The sequence below is a fragment of the Cervus canadensis genome, chromosome 22, assembly GCF_019320065.1.
Source record: "Cervus canadensis isolate Bull #8, Minnesota chromosome 22, ASM1932006v1, whole genome shotgun sequence".
NCBI lineage: Eukaryota > Metazoa > Chordata > Mammalia > Artiodactyla > Cervidae > Cervus > Cervus canadensis.
In genome coordinates this window covers 15,389,472-15,409,989 of record NC_057407.1, presented here as the reverse complement: position 1 = coordinate 15,409,989, position 20,518 = coordinate 15,389,472, and the positions used below count along the sequence as shown (strand labels likewise).

General features: G+C 39.4%; 1 protein-coding gene across 1 annotated transcript in view; it reads left to right on the top strand.

Annotated features, from left to right (window-relative positions):
- The window catches only part of ERC2 (ELKS/RAB6-interacting/CAST family member 2), a 999,532-nt gene that overhangs the window by 522,508 nt on the left and 456,506 nt on the right, over positions 1-20,518 (top strand). The window contains exon 16 of the mRNA XM_043441970.1: positions 11,251-11,386. Within this exon, the coding sequence (XP_043297905.1) occupies positions 11,251-11,386 (136 nt within the window). The remainder of the gene's footprint in view (positions 1-11,250; positions 11,387-20,518) is intronic.

Here is a 20,518-nt window from a genome sequence, read left to right as displayed (position 1 = left end):
CTCATTCCTACAGCTGCAAAGAAAGGAATTTTTCCAATAACCTGAATGAGCCTGGAAGTATGGTCTTCTCTATTTAAGCCTACAAATGAGAAATGCAGTCTGGCTAACATCTTGATTTCAGCCTGGTAAAACCAGGAGCACAGGGACCAGCCACGCTGTGCCTGGACTTCTGACTCACAGAAGCTGTGAGATAATAAATAAGTGTTTGTTTTAGGCTGCTAAATTTGTGGTAATTTGTTAGGCAGCAGGGGAAAACTGATTTGGTGTTAGTCTAAACTATCTTTGGGAAGTTCTGATAAGCTGTGCCTCAGATGGTCCAGATCTTAAAGAGAGTATAACTTACTTATTGAGGCTGGTGCTTTGCCTCCCTGTTAGGGAAAAGAAAAAAAAAGGACTGTCTCTCAAAAAAAAAAAAAAAATATATATATATATATATATCCAGAATGACCCATTTACTTTTGTGGCAAAGCTCTCATAATAATGTACAGTAATATAGCATGCTAGATGAGACCATGAGCTTAGGCATCATAGAAATGATAGCTCGGATTATGGATCCTCTGCTTATTAACTGTATTATGTTGGGTCAGTACTTAACCTCTCTAAGCCTCGTTTTCTTTATCTATAAAAGGATGTTGTTTAAACTAAAATTATATTTTTATAGTGCACAGTGCCTGACACATACTATGACATCTGGAAACGAGGGCAGTTTTATTATTTAGCAATATTTTAGCATTGATTTCTGATAGGAAGTAATATAAACTCTAACACATTATTCCTGTACTCTAGTTTGGAAAATCAGCATAAAAGATTTTTATCTTCTTATGCCTTCACTCTATTTTATGTCTGGGCTTCTACAGGCCAATTCCAGGTTGAATGCAATAAAAATAGGTCTTGCATACATGAAGTGCCCCTGTGCTCATAGGTTGCTTTGGCTGTATATTGTCTGGGCAAATCGCCCCCAACCTCTGGCCAGACTGTGGAATGTTGGTTTCCTCAGACATTAGCCCCCTGGGGGTCAATTTTCACAGTTTCCATATGTTTTTATATTACCCCAAACTGTAAATACAACTGACACCCTACCAAATTGGCCCTAATGTTCCTGTGTCTAATGGTGGAGTTGGAGGCTTTTATAAAAAAACAATGCTCTGTGGAATTGTGGCAGTTATACAAACGTTTTGTTTTTAAAGTGTTCGGATTCATTTTTTTTTTTTTTTAATTTGAAAAGAACTAAATGATGTGCAAGGAGAAAATTGGAGGGAACAGGCAGGAGTTTTCATCTTAGGTCTGGGTCCTTTCTTGGTTTTGCACCCGTGGTCCCAGAAGTTCTGTCCTGTGGTCTGTTACCTGTTATCTGCAGTTGTCCTTGGTCCTTTGTGTTTCTCTTACTTTCCATTTTTGTTGAACTTCTACTTTTATCTTCACTTATTTTATCATCTCCCAACTCTTAGTCTTGATTTAAGTCTGTTTGTATGGGAGGAAGAGCCAAGCTCATTATGAGGCAGTGAAGTCCCAGGATATGAAATACACTAAACATTTCTACTTGTGGAGGTAGACTCATCCATAAAAGCTAATCATTTGTTCAAAAATGGCCACATTGAGGTTAACGGGTCCAGAGACCGGAAATTAACGGGAAATTGCATGGTGTCCTTGTTGGTTTTGTGTTCAGCTTCCTAGCTGGGTCTTTATTTCAGTAACTATCACTGCCCCCATGAAGTCTAAAGCTGTTAAGCTCCCACCTTCCATTCCAGAGCTCCCCTGGCTGAAAGCTAATATTCTTGGGTAATTACCTCATATGTATCTAGTTCTCTAACAGTCAACCAAGTTGCTTCTCAGCATCTTGTGAAGTTTGGAATGGTGTGCCTTAAAGTAGCTGAACCATGGAACAGAGATTGTATCCTGAGCATGTCTGTTTCTCCTCCCTAGAGCTTTTTGAGGCTGCTTGAGAGAAGAGAAAGTGAGACAGTGGTGTGAAGGAGTTCTGGGACATTCTCCACAGCTGGTTGACAGGGCACAGAGATTAAGGGGCTGGGGGTAGCCTCTGGGCCAGAATGATTCAGAATTCTGCTTCTGCTGCTCAGTTACTCTGTAACTTTCAGCTATAAGAATAATCAAAGGAGAGTTGATTAATAGGGTTGTGAGGATTAAGTGAGCTAGTGTATGTAAAGTGCCTAGAGCACATCATGGGATGTGAGCATTTGCTGCTGTGATTGTCATTTCCTGGCTTCAGCAAACTGTCTCATGGGCCAAATTCAGCCCTGCCACCTGTTCTTATAAATAAAGTTTTATTCATGTATAGTCACACCCATTTGGGTACATGTTATCTGTGACTTATTTCATGCTACAATGACAAAATTGAGACACAGCTGAATACTGTTTACAAAGGTTGCATAGCCCCCAAAGCATAAGTTATTCACTATATATAGCCTTTTATGGAAAAAAGTTTGCTGATCCCTATTTTTAGTCTTTAGAAAGCTTTTCTAAGCAGCATAAATGAGGACAAGCCATCAGCCTGCTGTGAACTGTGTAGATTTTTTTAAAAGTACCTATTGAATATAAATTAAGAAAGAGAAACAAGGCTCATTTCTTTTGGATTCAACCTTTTAGACTTTCAGTTTAATTTCAAGAATGACTATAGGAATGAGAACTCTAGTTTGTTACTGTGTTTTTACCAGCTAATGCCCTGTTATATTCATTGGTCCAGTTTTATTTTATTTCTTTTTACTGTATCTGACTTTCATTTCACTGACAATAAACTAATATTCATTATATGAGATTGAATTCTTCTTTGTAGAAGAATTCTCATTCTCAGACCTGCATGACCAGCCCATGCCCTCTGGGTCATCATACCTACCTGGGAGATCAAGTGATAAGAAATTTATTTAGTAGTCAAAGCCAATAGAAAGAGCCAAGCTTCTTAGGTAATCATGTGACCCTTACAATGGTATTGTATAGTCTGCTTGATGAAAGAGTGCCTTATTAATAGATGCCCATGGATTGAACATTGACTTCTGAAGCAGGTGAAAAAAAGGCCTTGCCTTTTCTGTTTGAGTTTCCTCTGATGACAGTCCTACTGAGTACATCTAGAGGAGGGCAAGGAGGTATCGGAAAGGGTTGCCTCTCTCTGCTTTCTATCCCTGGGGTCTTCTCTAACAGGCCCCCATCATCTCTTGTCTTGAGATGAGGCTGTCAGTCATTGGGCTCCATTCATACTTAAGGTAGTGCTCCTTTGATACTTTGGGTGAGGAGATTCTGCAGGGCTAGAATAAAGAACAGTTGAGAGAAGTCATCCCTTTGAAACCTCTCCTACATGAAATATCTGTAGAAAAACAAACCCTTCTCTTGCTAATTGTGACTGTCTTCTGCTCTGTAAGCTTTTCTCTAGGTTTTCTTGGCTCTTGTTGGCGAATGAGGTGAGGGAAATAGATACACACTTTAGAAGAGTGTTATTTGGGTCAGAGGGTTCAGGCTAGCGTTTATAAATTATCCACTATGTTCAAGGGACTGTTGTAGGAACATTAGGCTTACGAAATCATTTAATGCCTCCCATCCCCCATGAGATAACTTGCTCAGAGTCACACACTTTCTAAGTGTCACCTCTGTGATGAGAATACAACCAATCTGGCAGCAAAGTCATTGGTCTTAGGCATCTTAAGATCTTGTTTCTTGACCTGCTTTGTCTCAGATGATTCACCTGTTTCTTCAGGCTGAATGAGAAATAGACATATAGAATCTTCTCCTCCAAGGACAATTTTGCTGGTGGAGTCCGATACTCTAAGGTGAAAAGTTAAGACTCTCGTTGTCTCTGAGAAGCTCCACTTCTCAAGTTTTCAAATCTGAACAACCCCTTGCCTTTAACCCTTCTTTCTTTAGCAATATTATCAGGTTCATGGTATACCTGACTGTCCTAGTACATGATAAATGATGTCAGTCTAAGTTATGTTGGCATCATGTGCTTTAACTGAGGTAGCCTTATCTCTGGATCCTCATGCAGCCCCAGACACCATAGGAGAGGTGGGAACAGAGAAGAGGGAGATGGGAGGGTATTCATTGCCAGGGAATGAAGGGAGAAAGGACCAGAGGTAAGGAGGGGAGGGGGAATCTACTGAGGAGGGAAGCCAAGAAGGGAGCATGAGGAGATAGTGGGCATCCTGCTGGAGGATTTTGGTAAGGGCCTAGGCAGTCATCAATGCTCCTGGCCCAACTGGTAGGCTGCTCTTGAGTGGAAGCTGCAAAATGCAAAGTTCAAGAGATCTGGCTCATTCTGGAACTAAGTCCTAAGACCTTGATCCTACTTGTTGCCTTCTGTTGGGAGGAGAGTGAGATTCAAGTAGCCAGAACTGGCCAAATACTTTTCTCTTTAAGGAAGGCATATCATGCTCATGATATTCAGCACATTTATGCATGCTCTAAAAATATCTTTAGAATATTTATGACAGCTTTCTAAAATTTATAGCTATGCTGAAGTACTGAATGGTATTTACAAGCTTTTAAAAAAAATGGGATCATCTCAGTGGTTAAAAGTAAAAACTTTTATTATGGGAAATTCAGCATGCAGTACTCATCATTTGTGTATGTGTGTGTGTGGCCCATCTACTTGTGCAGTCGCTTCAGGATCCCAGCTCACTTACCCAGGCTTGTCGTGACCTTCCTGCAACACTTCTATTAGGGTAAGGTTCCAGGAATGTAACTTATCTTATTAAGGAAATCACAAGTAGAAGCTAAATGTATGACAAAAGGGGTGTAATAATGCATTCCAAAGTACATTGTCTGAGGTATTTGGAATACCTGTTATTCTGGTGTGAGGAGCAAGACACTAAATATGTGTTCACAATATTGCATAGGACACCATTACATTCGTATTGTAAACTAAGTGTGAGAGAGAGGGAACATCCTATAGTCTGTCTAAACATTTTGCCTATGAAATTCATCACCTCTTCACAATAACTCTGAATTACACACAATTATTCCCATTTCATGTGTGAGGTACAGAGAGGTTAAGAAATTTGTGTATGGCCACACAGCTATAAACTACTAGACTTCCAGTGGAAACCCAGGCAGTCTGGCTCCAGAGTTTATAGTACTAGTCCTTGCACTGCAGCTGCTCCTGGAAGATTCATATAACTCAGAAAGTATCTTCCATTGTGGTTGTACCATTTTACACTTCAAGTTAAACCTGCGTCTAGTTACTTATCCAAGAGAAAGGAAAACGTATGTCCACGGTGTGGAAGGGTGCGGGGAACTGGTATAGTAATGTTCATTGCAATCTTATTCTTTTAAAAAAAAATCAGAAACAACCCAAATATCCACTTAACAAGGGAATAGCTAAATAAACTGTGGTATGTTCATAGTAATGGAATAGTATTCAGCAATAAAATGGAACTTACATACAACATTTTGAGTGATATCAAAAATCCTACACTGAGAGAAGTCAGACACAAAAGAATATATACCATATGATTCTTTGAAGTCCAACAATAGGCAAAACAAATACATGTAGATAGAAGTTAGAGTAGAGATTACTTTGTAACAGAGGGAAGAAAGGAACATGAGGCTAGGGGATGGCAAGGTTCTGTATTTTGACTGGTCAAAAATCATTGACTTGTGCACTTGGTATCTGTGCCTTTCCTTGTCTGTATTTATACCTCACTTAAACACATACACACAAATACAGTAGGATGTGAAAGCTCCTGCTTCTTCAATCTCAATACCTTCTTCAGTGATAACTATTGTTTACAGACTGGGGTGGAGTTTCCAGGAGTATATATACAGGCTATTTCAATATGAGTGCATGTATACATCCCAATAGGCTTTTATATTTTAACATAAGTAAGATCGACTTCCCTTTCACTTTTCACTTTCATGCATTAGAGAAGGAAATGGCAACCCACCCCAGTGTTCTTGCCTGGAGAATCCCAGGGACGGGGGAGCCTGGTGGGCTGCCATCTATGGGGTCGCACAGAGTCGGACACGACTGAAGTGACTTAGCAGCAGCAGCAGCAGCAGGATCAGACTATATGTATTATTCTGCAACCTGGTTTCTTTATTTGGTTAACAATATGTCTTGAAAATTTTTTCCACGTCCACACTTCAGTTTTGCCTGAATGTCTTTAGCTAGCTTAAGATTCTATAATATGAATGTACTTGATTTCTTCAGCTAGTTTCCTTCTGATGGGCAGTTCAGTTCAGTCACTCAATTGTGTCCGACTCTTTGCGACCCCATGGACTATAGCATGCCAGGCCTCCCTGTCCATCACCAACTCCCGGAGTTCATCCAAACTCATGTCCATTGAGTCAATGATGCCATCCAACCATCTCATCCTCTGTTGTCCCTTCTCCTGCCTTCAATCTTTCCCAGCATCAGGGTCTTTTCCAATGAATCAGTTCTTCGCATCAGGTAGCCAAAGTATTGGAGTTTCAGCTTTAGCATTAGTCCTTCCAGTGAATATTCAGGATTGATTTCCTCTCAGGTTGACTGATTGGATCTCCTTGCAGTCCAAGGGACTCTGAAGAGTCTTCTCCATCACCACAGTTCAAAAGCATCTGATGGACAGTTAGGCATTTATCAGATTTTCATGTTTGCAAAGATATGAAAATTATTGCACACATATATCTGTGCATACATGCAAGCATTTTTGTAGGCCACTTGCCTAGAAATGGGTTTGCTGGGGCAAAAGGTATGTACACTTCGGTGGATACACACAAATTGACTTCTAAAAATGCTTTTTTAAATGACACTTGCGACATATGACGGAGCTGGATTCCTGAATCCTCTCCAACAGTGAATGTTATCAATTTAAAGATTTTGAGACCAGGTGGATTAAAAAATGACAGACATATTGTTTCTGTGGGGAGTTTAAAAGAAGGAAGCTTTCTTTTAGTTTATATGCAAAAATACACATGCTCTTAGAGAAACATATGCATCTCCTGCCCTATATTCTGGGGTACGTCATAATAGAGAACAATTTCCTTTCCTTTGGGAAGAACGAAAAAGAAAAAAGATACTAAGCCCTGATAGTCTGATAAGTGGGAAAAAATATGATATTAAAGATAGGAGAACTAAAAATCCTAAAAGTTTAAATAAATGAAAGAGATCTCAAACCTGGTGAAAGTAATATTTACTTTGAGTGTCAGAGAAGGTGTAAGGTTTTTGAAAGTATTTCACATGGTTTCTAAATTCAAACATTATTATCATATCAGTTAGATATATATTAACATAGAGAAGTGACAATGACATCAATGCAAGCATTCATTCAACCGAATGAGTAGTTTTGAAAGTATAATGCTCTCTCAACAGCAATTTAGAGAATACTTTAATTCTAATTTGATGGACTATTTTAGTGAGAATAGCAGGATTCTGTTCTCTCTGACTTTCATTCCTTTTAAAAAATTTTATTTTATTTGAGAGAGAGTTAATTCACAATGTTATATTAATTTCTGCTGTATAGCAAGGTTATTCAGTTATACACACAGATATCTATATATCTATATATAGATATATATATATATATTCCTTTTTTGTTTTCTATTATGGCTTATCACGGGATATTGAATATAGTTCCCTGTGCTATGTAAAAGGACCTTGTTGTTTATCAGTTCTCTATATAATAGTTTGCATCTGCTAATCCCAAACCCCCAATCCACCCCTCCCCACCTTCCTTGTGGCAACCATAAGTCTGTTCTTTATGTCTCCAAGTCTGTTTCTGTTTCATAGATAAGTTCATTTGTGTCATATTTTAGATTCCACATTTAAGTTATATCATGCTGCTGCTGCTGCTAAGTCGCTTCAGTCGTGTCCGACTCTGTGCGACCCCATAGACGGCAGCATAGGGTATAACAAATGTCTTTCTCTGTCTGACTGACTATACTTAGTATGATAATCTCTAGGTTCACCCATGTTGATGCAGATGACATTACTCTGTTCTTGTTTATGGCTGAGTAGTATTCTGTTGTGTATGTATGTATGTGTGTGTGTGTGTGTGTGTGTATAGACTTTTAGATTTTTAGGTTGCCTATTTTTAGGACTCTCTCACTGTGCTCTCCAACTAACCTCTATTCACCACTGGGTCCAATAACTGCTTTTTTGAAGAAACATTGTGTCTTGAGTATATTTTAATGATGTTTCCTTGCAGAAAAATTTCACTCCCAAAAACCACATTTTTTTCTAGAACATAGAGTAGGTCAGTTTCTGGCAGGGCCTTGGCATGCCAGGGTGCCTAGTGGGTGGGAGTTTGGGGAGTGGGTGTCATTGACACTGTTCTCTGAGGCAGTATTACCCGAGGGCTTTGTCATCTGCACCCCCAGGGGCTCTACCTTCTTAAATTTAGAGACAGTTGAGATATGTACTGAGTTTAGCATGATTTATGCAGTGTGAATTTACTCTTGCAGGTTGTAAAAGGACTGATACATCACTTACAAATCTCTATTCTTGGAAATGTCAAATTTATTGGTAGTAAAAATCACTATGATTATTCATTCCAGTGAGCTTCTGTGGGTACATTTACTCTTCTTCAAGGAATCTCAAATTTTTAAATTTCATGACTTATCTACCTGCCTCCCTCTCTCTCCTCCTACCCTGTAAATTGCTGTTTCTGACCTGTGCTTCATAAACTTGCGGCTTCCCTGAGGGGCACCTGAAAGAGAGAGTGTCTAGTAGATCACCTGTTCCCACCCCACCCCACTCTTTATCTCTATCCTACCTCTGGCAGAGCAATTTTTCCTTCCACATTTAGCTTTCAAGGAAACTTTCAGTCGAAGAAAGACTTCTACCCATGGAAATACATTTGAAAACCATAGCACTCCTGTCAAGGAGTTTGGGTACTGTATATGTATCTCTTGATGTTCACGTGTACAGAGATAAGATGGTCATTTTTATCACCTTACCCTGAACTGATCTATTAGGCCCAAATCCTAAGCAGTGCCATTCAAAACCCAACCTTTCTAATCACTGGAGTCCTAAGTAAGTCAGTATTTGAAGGAATGGTTGGAGAATTTGATGATCAGCCTCCATCACAGAGTGCAAACTTTAGTTTCTCTTTTTCCCTAGCTACTCATTCTTAATTTAGGAAAGCTTTCAGGGATGTGTGGATTTTGAATTTTTTTTTATTTTCTTTTTGGATTGAAAAAACCACTGCAGCATCCCAGGAGATAAGGTCTAATATGTTCAAACTGCTTCAAGAACTATGTGGGAGTTTTTTAACAGTGCAAATGATGTTTGTAATAATAATCTATTGTATTTATCCCTGGTACTTGCAGGGGAAATATTTAGCAATTAGTTCTATATAAGTGTGGATTTTAAAGTAATAAAAAAATATATTTGGTTATAAAGATATTCTGTAATTGAACAGTCTCACTAGTGTTATGGACCTCTCCATCGCATTCTGTTAGTGATCTTACTTCCTACGCAACAAGAAAATGTGCTTCCCCTGGCTTAGTGTGAACTTTGGAACCTCCATATTCTTGTTCAATTAGGAAGCAAGAGGTCATTCTTAGCACCTACATAGTAACCAGAAGACAGTCTTCTAAAAGTAGATTAGTGTGTACACTTAGTTCATAGCTTCATAGGTATGTAATACTGTATTTGCTAAAAATGAGAACTATCAGACAATGATTATCCAGTCCAAATAATGAGTAAGAGGATGGTTATTCCACCTGAGCTTTTATCCCCTTAATATGTGCCACCAGAAGTATTTAAATCAGTTGGTTCTGTAAATATTTGTAAAGAGCTAAAGTGTTCAGAATATTTTTAATAGCAAGATTTCTAATAGATTTTTCAGCTTAATAAACAGTTCTCTTGAACTTCATTTTCTTGGCGTTGGAGGGTGTAGGGGAGTGTATAATTTTATAAGGACTAGAAATAAGGGTTTCTTGTTGAGTGGAGCTACCACCTGGTTATTGTTTCATCTGGACATGTTTGCTGTTTATCATCAAATTCTCATCTCATCCATAAGTCTGCAAGAGCAGTGGTTCTGAATACCCTTCTGTTGGGAGTCAGGGCTCAGTAACAGTGGCTGACTCAGCAGTGCTGGGGAGAGGTCACAGAGGGATTGCCGGGGACCCCCAAGTGACTCTGCTCCAGGTCTCTCCTCTTTTGGAATCACTGTTCCTGAGCGCTCTGTACTGCCCTCCTGTCTCCTCATGTGTTGGATTAGATTTATGGGAGCTGCTGTCGACATGGTTGCCTAAATCTGTGGAATGTTTTGCTAAACGCTGCTGGTGAAATAGTCCACATGAAGTCTGTAACTCCCTCCAACATACACACCTTTTTTTTTTTTTTTTTTTAAGAAAACTGTCTTCTATCCTTAGTCTTTTATTCACTTGATCGCTTTATGATTTTTCACTTTGAAATCCTATAGATTCATTAAGAACTTTTATTCCAACCACTCAGGCTTTATTTAACATGGTGATTAGCCAAAGTGTTACTCTGCTTGAGCTAAGTGATGACAGTGTATTTGATTGGAGCCTTGTAATTATTATTTTAAAATCAAAGTAATAGATTATGATTTCAAAATAGGAACATGATCCAAAAGAATAATAGTAATTAGAACAGCAACCACTTAGAAGAAAGTAAATGCCCCCATCACAGACCACAGGGCCCTCTGTGTGACCTGAGTCCCACCTACCTTTGCAGTTCCATTTCCCATCTCACTTCTTCCCCAACCCTGTACCTTCCTACTGTCTGTCCCCCTGCCTTGCCTGGACTAGCTTCACTGTAGCCTTCCAGTTGATAGAAGTAACTGGGCTCTTTCCTGCCTTGGAAATAACACCTTTTGTTCTCTCTACCTAAGGGGCTCCTCCACTAGTGTCTCCTGGGTTGGATCCTTTGAGTCTCACCCATAGTCTTGTTTCCTTAGGAGGTTTCCCTGACCACAGTGACTGCAGTCATTCCCCCACCCTACTGCTTGTCCACATATAATCACATCATCTCTCACAGCATGCTATTTATTTCCTTCAACATATGGAAACCCAAGTTGTGTGTTCTTGGTACTTGTCTGTCTTCCCCCACTGGACTCCTAGCTCCATGAGCAGGGTGAAGACTATACCTGTCCATTCACCACAGCAGCCTCACTTCCATTCTGGCACCTGGTGTTAAGTGGGTGCTCCAGACATGTTTGTGGTTGAATGAATGGAATGTTTTCAAGTCCTAAATTTTCCTGAACACATATCAAAATATTCTATACTGGGTACTTCTTTTATGATAACACATTATCTAACAGTGGTTGAATTTAACCAAGCTGTGCTGACTTTTCTCAGGCATATGAAGGATCAAAACAAGAAGGTGGCCAACCTGAAGCACAATCAACAGTTGGAAAAAAAGAAGAATGCCCAGTTACTGGAAGAAGTCCGCAGGCGAGAGGATAGCATGGCTGACAACTCTCAGCATTTGCAGGTGAGTCCAGCCTTCTCCTCTTAACCCTTATATAATTGGAGATCAACTCCCTCCAAAATATACTCCTTGCTGTGGGAAAGCATGCATGGAAATGGTGGATGTACCTTTGCTCTAAGTCCCGCACTAACCGTGTACTCCCAGGGAACCCAGTAGGTCTTTCTGTGTACGGAGCATAATTTTCAAAATAGCGCCCAAGAAAGGCAGGTTATGGTGGAACTTGCTCAATCTGCACACAGTCTCTTGGTCCCTGTGCCTCACCTTAAAAGGTAAGGGCTGCGGTTATAGAGTTGGCAAGAATCTTGAAACAGAAATGTCTTCCTTTTAGAATTATATTGAACTTGTTTTGGTGTCAGGAGTGAAATGTACGGGTGTTATCACAGAAGGTATTTGGAAGAGGATGCATCAAACTGATTTCAGACATTTTACAGAACTGGTTTTGTTTTGTTCAAAACTCCAAGGCTCTGATCATTATTCTGTCTTTTCTGTGGAATATAGTTATCTCTGAATGGATGGCCCTATCTCAGAAACCAACTGGCTGACTGAAAACACCAATTTTTCCTCATTAGCCATCCCTATTTTTGTTGAAAGAGCTCTCTCCATGTGCTCAATAAAACATTCAAACTAAAACAGGGCATTTGCTTTGAAGTTCCTTTATTTATTCCAGTGTGCCTTTAAACAGAGCAGTTCAAGTTCTAGTTGGCCGGAGTTCATGTTAAATTCTGCTTATTAATTAGTGTCTTTCTCTAGTTATATATTAGGTTTCCTCCTTGGAGATAGAAGAAGTTAGATAATTTCAGTATGTACTCATAATTCTCTTTTTTAATTGACCGAAAGAGAAATAAGTAACTATTCCAGAGTAGGAAATACAAGGAAATGTCTTGCATAGAACATGTCACAAGGTGGTTACATAGTCAATATTAGTTTCTTTTTTCTCTGTGTTCTGGAGGTGCCCTGATGATGTCAATCAAGCCCCTGTACATTGATGCCTCATTTGGGTATCTTGATAGTAGCATCAAGTCCTTTGTTCACTCCTGGGATCATCTTAGGATGGACTAGTAGTTTATTTCAATCCATGGCTTCCTCAGTGTTTTTGAGAAATCAGTCTCAGGGTTTTGGGTGTTAGTTCTCACATGAATCATATGAGATGTTATATTGGAACCTACAAATTGAGATAACAACTAAAATTTGCAGAACTGGATTGCCTTGTCAGACGTGTATTCTTATTCATACCTTACAATAATGTTGGTGATTTTATATATGGTAATACTAGAGTCTCAGAAAAGGTATGAAGTAGCATCCTAGTAAGTTGTAGACATGGAACTGACTTCAAGTCTTCCTGCCTTCAAGAAACAAATGGAGAGAAACAATAGCAGTAGTGGATTCCATTTATTAACTTTTCAGTATTCTGTGTATTTTGCTGTCTTTGGTTCTGTCAGCTGGGTTTGTTGGGGCTCTTATTTCCAAGTCATAGGAACACAACAAGTTGAACTAAGAAGGATAAAGGGACTCTGTTGGCTCAGTAAACTGAAAATTCTAGGAATAGACCCCAGATCTTATAACATGAAGGTATTCAAGCAATAGCATCAGGAATCTGTCTTCATTCTACTCACAGGCGTGCTCTACTCTTGGTTGCCTTGATTCTCAGGAAGGCTGTTCCACAGTGATGCCAACTATGGCTACCAGCATTCAGCCTACATTCTACAAGTGCAGTCACCCCAGGGGGAGGAGAAAGGTTCTTTCTGAGTAGTTCTAGCAGAAATCTGAAGGCGGATAGAATTAATAAATTGGCCAGGCCATGATCAAGTTATATGGTTACCTGGAGTCTAGAGAAAAAGTGTCAACCTCACCCAAGTCACAGGGTCTGAGATTGAGGACAGGTAATCACTCACACGAAAGAGGGTTCTGCTCAGAAGGGATGCTGGGCAAATAAAATCACAGAGATCCATTATAACCATAGTATGGGGTAGATTAACGGCTATCCCATTTGATATGTGAGAAGGAGGAGGAGGCCCCAAATTATTCAGCTAGTAAGTGGCAGAGTTGGGACACAAATCCAGATCTGACTGTCTTCAAGTAGTGAGAGTTCTAATTAAGAGAGGAAGGCAAGAAAACTGTGGAGTGGCAGGGAGACTTCATGAAACAGGTGGGATTGGAGCTAAGTTTGACATGGAAAGGATGGGGCAGTAGGGCAGGCTCACCACGCAGGAGAGCTGTCAGAGAACGTATAGAGGCCGCACAGTACAAAACATACAAACCAGTCGGTCATGGTGACACAGAGATTTCGTGTTGTTATTATCTTCCTCAGCTGACTCTGGAGCTAGAATGCCTAAGTTTCAAGCTTCCAAATTTACCAACTGAATGTTCTTAGCAGGTTATTTCCCTAAGCCTCAGTTTCTTCATCTATAAAATGCGTATGATCTTTGCACCTACTCCAGAGTTACTGTGAGGACTAAAGAGTCAATGCATGCAAAGAATTTAGAACTGTGCTTGGCACAAGCTGTACTCAAAATAAGTGTTAGTGATTGACTGTTTTTATATTGGGTTGGTCGGAAAGTTCATTCAGGTTTTTCCGTAAGAGGTTATGAAACAGGAAAAGATAAAAGAAGCATTTTTAAGAATATGTATTATGTGTGTGGGTATTTGTGCAGTTCTGCTATGATATGTATTGAGCATCAAAGTTTCTGTTTTTTTCTATATATAGTATTTTTTTTTCTTTTCTAAGGACATGTCTAGTTATGGAAATTAATGTCTTGTTTTGGCCCATGAACTTTTGTATAGCAATATTTTCATAAGGGGCCTTGATAACTACCTCATAGGCATATTCATAAAAGATAGCATGGTCTGGAATTGCTTAGTTGCATTCCTGACCACCCCAAATAAAGGATAGCATTTGAAATGCAATAAAAAGTAATCACGATTAATTTTGATGAAAATGTCTCTGGTTAAGGTTAATAGAGAGTGAAACTCCCACTTTCCTGGATTGTGAAGCAGATGTACTCAGATGCAGTAATTACTGCCTTCTGAAGACAGAACTTTTCTTTCTGGGGGCACTTGATTTTCTAGTTTTACTGTTGTTTTAGGTACTTCCTGTTTGTAAGTTAGCCTGCTAATCCCTTTAAGTTTCAATCAATTAGGATCTGGTTTCGATGGCTGGTTGGTTGATTGGTTGGTAGATGTTAAGTTTGGCACCTACTATTGCTGGAGGGATTGGCGGCAGGAGGAGAAGGGGACGACAGAAGATGAGATGGTTGGATGGCATCACCGACTTGATGGACATGAGTTTGAGTAAACTCCAGGAGTTGGTGACGGACAGGGAGGCCTTGCGTGCTGCGATTCATGGGGTTGCAAAGAGTCGGACGCGACTGAACTGAACTGAACTGACTGAAACTTGATTTATTCTACACCAGCATTTTGTAATGTTTCAACACCCTGACTTCATGATTTTGACCAACCAAATAGGTATTATATCCAGAAAAATCTTAGGTAAAAGTACAACCTGCAACAGTAATAGCTGTTGGATCAGACTCCAAAAAGAGATCAAAGAGATTCATCCAGTTGGTGTGAAAATCGGAGACAAATTTGAATGTAGATAACGTGACCATGTTATTTATTATCCAAACTAGGAGAGAAGCAAAAACTGGACCATTTCAGTCAAACCTAGAATTGCAGTCATATTAAGAAAGATTTCACAAACTCACCCTTCTTTAGTTCCTAAGTTTATGGTTTTATGGCAGGAATTGCAGGCTCAAGTGCCTTCAGGGTCTAGACTATTAATGTAAATAAGAAACAGGTTTGCATGTAGGAAAACTTATGATGTCTGGTTCTTTCAGCTTTTTTTTTTTTTGGTGGAGATGTATCAGTTAGCAAGTGCCACAATAATGCTGTGTAGCAAATCACCCCCAAGCTCAGTGACTTTAAAGCATTAATAGTTATTCTCACAGATTTTTAGGTAGACAAAGTAGCTCAGCTGCTCCAGAGTGAGCTAGGGGGGTATGTCTATTGCTCACTCAGTTTTGTGGGTGACTGGACAGCTCTGTTCCACATGGATTTGTTCTGATGCTCAGGCTGAAGGGGCATCAGTAACCCAAGGAAAACTTTCTATGACAGTAGCAGAGACACAAGACAGAAAGCTGAAACATGCTATGTCTCATAAGGCCTAGTCTTAAACTAACACTGATTTTTCACCCCACTTCAAGTCACATGGGTAAGCTCATAGTCAAGGTTTGGTGAAGTACCCTCTGTCCAAGAAGAGAACATTGTAAAGAAGTAGATAGAAGGAAGGGTGAAGAATTGAGACCAGCCATTCAATCTGTTAAAAAGAGATAAGGTTTGGAAAAGTGTTTCTTTATTATAAGAAAAACAATAACATAAATATAATGAAAAATTGAAGCTGCAATAGCTTTAGTCTATGGATGTAATTGAGAGTGCTGGGGACTGTAGAGAACTCCAGAACTCATGCCTCATTGAAAGGAGTTGGGACCACGAAGCTTTGGCTAAATAGATGTTGCCATTAAGGTGGGTTAGGGTTGAGGGACCTTATGATTGCCATAATAATGTAAAATCTTATGTGAAATCTATGGATTTTAGAAAATCAGTTCAATTTTTTAAAGCACTCTGTGGGTCCAGTGAAGCACATGTGTTGGTGAATTGAGTGTTGGTTTGCAGCCTCTATTGCACAGGCTTACGCTCTGATCCCACTGGTTTCATGTGATATCAGTAGAGATTAAGAATGTACACTAACTAGCTTAGCCTGACCCATTGAAGAGAGATGGCAGTTTAGTGTATTTATGTTTTTTTTTTCCTTGTTGTTATTGGAAAATACCTTGAGTAGCTTGAATTATTGTTCCTCAGAGGAGATACCCACAATATATAGGAATAGAGAGTATTCTTAATTTTGAGAATTGGCAAAGAGAGCAGGAAAGGGGAGATAAAGAGCCATGGAATTGAACTGTCCAGTGTTAAAATAGTGGCCCTTACTATTTTTAGCGCAGGACCTTGAGTAAGGCAGAATCTCTCTGGCTCTCACTTTTTTCATCTGTAAATGGGGATTACCTCTGTGGCTCCATGGGTGGGTTAAATAAGATGAGGTTTATGAAAGAGCCTAGCAGAGTACCTGGTCTATGTGAGGTTCAGTTATTAGAGCTTTCTCCCAGAGAGACTGATAATGAGCTTTTAAATATAGAAGACAGTGACCAATGGGAGTATCACGCAACAAATCCTTTACAACTATTTTATGCTGATGAGTAATACAGAAATAGAGAACACACCAGTAAATGAAAGTTTCCAATAAAGCATTAAAAAAACATTTTGGGCAATAAGGAGGAAAAATTAAAACATTTTTCAAGTTTATGTTGAATTGTCTGTGAAAGTAAGATGTGAAAGATCGTGATTTTCTTGTATAATTTTCTAGAACTGTTCCCCAGGACACAGATTATGGAGCATAATATTTATGTCTGGCCTTGGGGCTTTGGGCTTCTGTGTGTCCCACTAGAGCCCACATGGACGTTTTTCAACAAGGTGTTTTGCCGGAGATTCCCACTAAATCGTCATTACCAGAATGGGATGCATTTCCCACCCACCCCTCCACCCACAACTTCTAGCTATTTCTTGCTGAGTAAATATGCCAATTTGAAATCCCAGTGGACATCTTTGTAGATTTTGGCTTCATTTTCCCCTATGCAGCTTATTGAGTTAATGAACTAACATTCTAAGAAATACACACGCCAATATTTTATGTTCCTTTTCTGTTGTATGTCTGCAGAATTCTCTTCAATTTATTGCCTGAAAACTAAAGTCTGTTCTTGTATGCTTCCGTTTCCAAATTATAGGTTCCCAGGGAACTGTAAAGTTTCTTCTCTGCCAGTGGTTAAACCCAAGTGTGATCAGTTTAAAAAGCAAATGAATGTTCCCATTTATTCTTGTCCTTTTAGTAAAATTCTAAAAAATAAATAAAAAAACCTAGAAAGACAATTTTATTTTTCTGTCTGTGCAGTTCTGTGCAGCCATATCTTTTTTCCAACGAGACTTCCTTTACTTTGCTCCTCCAATTAGAATTGGAATCAGCTCACAGAGGAAGTGTAGCAAACAACATAAACCTCAAAAATGCGTAACTTTTAGCAAAACATATAGTTCATTATGAAGTTCCCAAGCTTCGCTAAGTTTTTTTTTTTTTTTTCTCCCCCCACAGAGGGACATGTGTGTTGTAAGCAGCAATTTTTAAGCCTCATATCTATACATTCATCTCTCTAAGTCACTGAGTTAAGTTCAATTCCCTAAGCTTAAAATTGTTACTCTGACTGTGATCTATGTTCATGTGTTATGGTACACTTCTAAGTACTACCATTAGAAGAAACCTGACCAGCAGAGTTAGGAGATTCATCATTGTCAAAATACGATTATTTAGTTCCTAGTTTTTCATGGCTGTTCCATAGACATGGTGTAGAGTGATTTAGGAAAGCTCCATTTCAGCCGTCTTGTTCAACATATGGAAAGATGGAAAAAGTCATCCTAAGATATAAACCTAAGAAAAACCCACATTTGTTCAAATTTTGATTAGAACTTAATATTTTTTTTAATACTATGAGTTGCTTTATTTCTTTTGTCTTGTAATTTTCTACCTTGATGGGTAGAGATGGGGAAGTTCCATTAAGTTGTGGATGAATTCCATCGCTTTGTTGAAATGTGGACTAAGCTTCATCCAACATTTCCAGACTCTGTTCAGGGTTTCAGACGATGAAAAGTACTCAAGTATTTGCAAGTCTGCGGAGGACATAGAACATTGGCCAGGGGACTCAGGGTTAGTACAGAAGTGCTTTCTTTTCTTGGGGATTTATTTTGACATTTGTTTTGCTTTCACACTATAATCCCTCATGAGCCAAAAAATGACTTTTGTTGTAACAGGTCCCTGTAGGCATTCTCAGAAAATCTTATTTGACAATCACTTTCTAGTAGCCTTGAGCTGAAGTTGTTCCTCTTTGTAGTAACTCACAGACTGTCAAGGGTGACAAGGCTTCCTGTGCAATGTATTTGGGAGCTCACCGTTTGTTAAACTGTTCCAAGAAGCCAAGTGAAATCATGTAAATAAAACTGTTGTATGTGGAGTTTTTCTTCTTTCCTCCCAATAAAGTATTGCTTGTTTTTCCAAATGTGCAGTAACTTGCGTATTTCTTCTGAGAAACGTCTTCTGCTTTTTTCTGAGGATTTGTGACCTAATCCTCCACTTCATACAGCCCCTCTGTACAAACAGAGTATATTTCTATGGAAAAGAGAGGTTTACCCTTAATCAAGTGTTGCCTAATCTACCTACTAAATTACCCCTTGGAGACAAAGTGGGGTTCACTATTCTTTGCTGCAGAGTTTTCACGTTACAGTCCATTAGTGCCTCTCCAGCAGTCCTCAGCAAAGTGGATGTTTGTCAAAGACAGAAGATCCTGCCAAATGAAATATGTATCTGTCACATGAAATCACTGTTATTATGGAAGTAGAGTCTTGAATGCTCTGGATAACTGGGCTTGATGGCTTATGGGGGCTGGAAAAAGGAATCTTCCTAAAATATGTTAATCTTATTCACTTTAATGGAGGTTGCTTAGGATGATTAGAGTTCTTTTTAAAATATTATCTCTCTTTTGTGTCTTTGACCCTGAAATACAAATCGATAAGGGGAAGGCAGTGTGCATCCTACTATAATCTCCAGTGAGAATTAGAGAGAGATGTGCTGAAGGGAAGAGTATGCTTCGCTTCTAGGGAGAGAGGAGGTTTTGCTTTGTAGAGTCTGCTTTTTTATATGTTTGTTTATTTATGTATTTGGCTGTGCCGAGTCTTGGTTGTGGCATACCGGATGTTCGATTTTCATTGTGGCATGCAGGATCTTTAATTGCGCCCTGTAGGATCAAGTTCCTTGACCAAGGATCAAACCTGGGCTTCCTGCATCCTTCCTGCAAGGATCAAACTAAGACTTCCAGTGTCTTAGTCACTAGACCACCAGAAAGTTTCTCTGTTTACCTTTAGATTTGACCTCTAGGTTTATTTTGAGGTGAGGTTTGGGCTGTAAACTGGAGACATCATTTTTATGTTTGTTAAAATTACTGCAGATGATCAGTGTAGCCAATAATAACGGTGCGCCTCAGCTAGAGCCCGGTATGCTTCCCCAAGTGCTTTGATGGGATGGTCCTCCTTTCCCAGGTAGAAGTTTGTGAACCAGAAACCATGCATTAAAAGCCCCTGAGAAATGAGACCTTTAATGTGTGCACTTGGGAGCATCTGTATGTTTTTCTTCTCCTCTGCTTGACTCCGTTGCATGCGCAGTATAATTTTCAAAGTAGAACGCAATGAAGACGTTACTAAAGGACCTACACTTTGAAGGCATGGGGGCTGAAAGGAGAAACAAAGTTCTGAGAGCACACTCTTATTATTTTTTCAAAAGTAGAATTTACGTAATAACGCACATACATGGGATTCTGGGGTTTGGTAGTCCCTAGGGGGCAGTTGTGTTCAACATGCGTCAAAGGCCAGTTCAGTTAAACTGGCTCCTCCTGCTAGGGTAACTGTGGCAGGTTTGCCCTAAGATTTGGCTTCCAGAGGTTGGTCATGGGCACTGCAGATTGCAGTGTGTGTCACCCTGACGTCAATAGCCTCTTTCGAACAGATGCCGATATCTCAGCACACTGCTGGCCAGCGTGGAGATCTGGGCTTGGCTAATTTTAAAAAAATATTAGCTTTGACTTATGGCTTGTCCATAGCATTGCTAAGCTGTATGTTCTAACACTCCAGATTATGGAAATGACAGTCAATGGCAAGGGCAACAATTTAGATGGAAATCTTGCGAAAAGAAAGTACAACTCTAAACTCTTGTTCCTACTCACTTAATAGTCTCTCCTGTAATACCTGTTTGGGAAGTTGGTAATTTAGATTTATGACACTTTTAATTTCTTCTCTGCTATTACACTTTCCCTCTACATCTTTCTTATTTATGTTGATTGTTTAAAAACAAAAACAAAACTCTGCAAGGTTAAGCAATCATGAGTTTTTCTAATTAGAACTAGGACCATACAAGCCCCTTGTTTTGCTAAAGAGGGAAGTAAGGGGCCCAGCAAAGGCAAATGACCTACCCAAGATCCCAGGAGTTAATAGCCA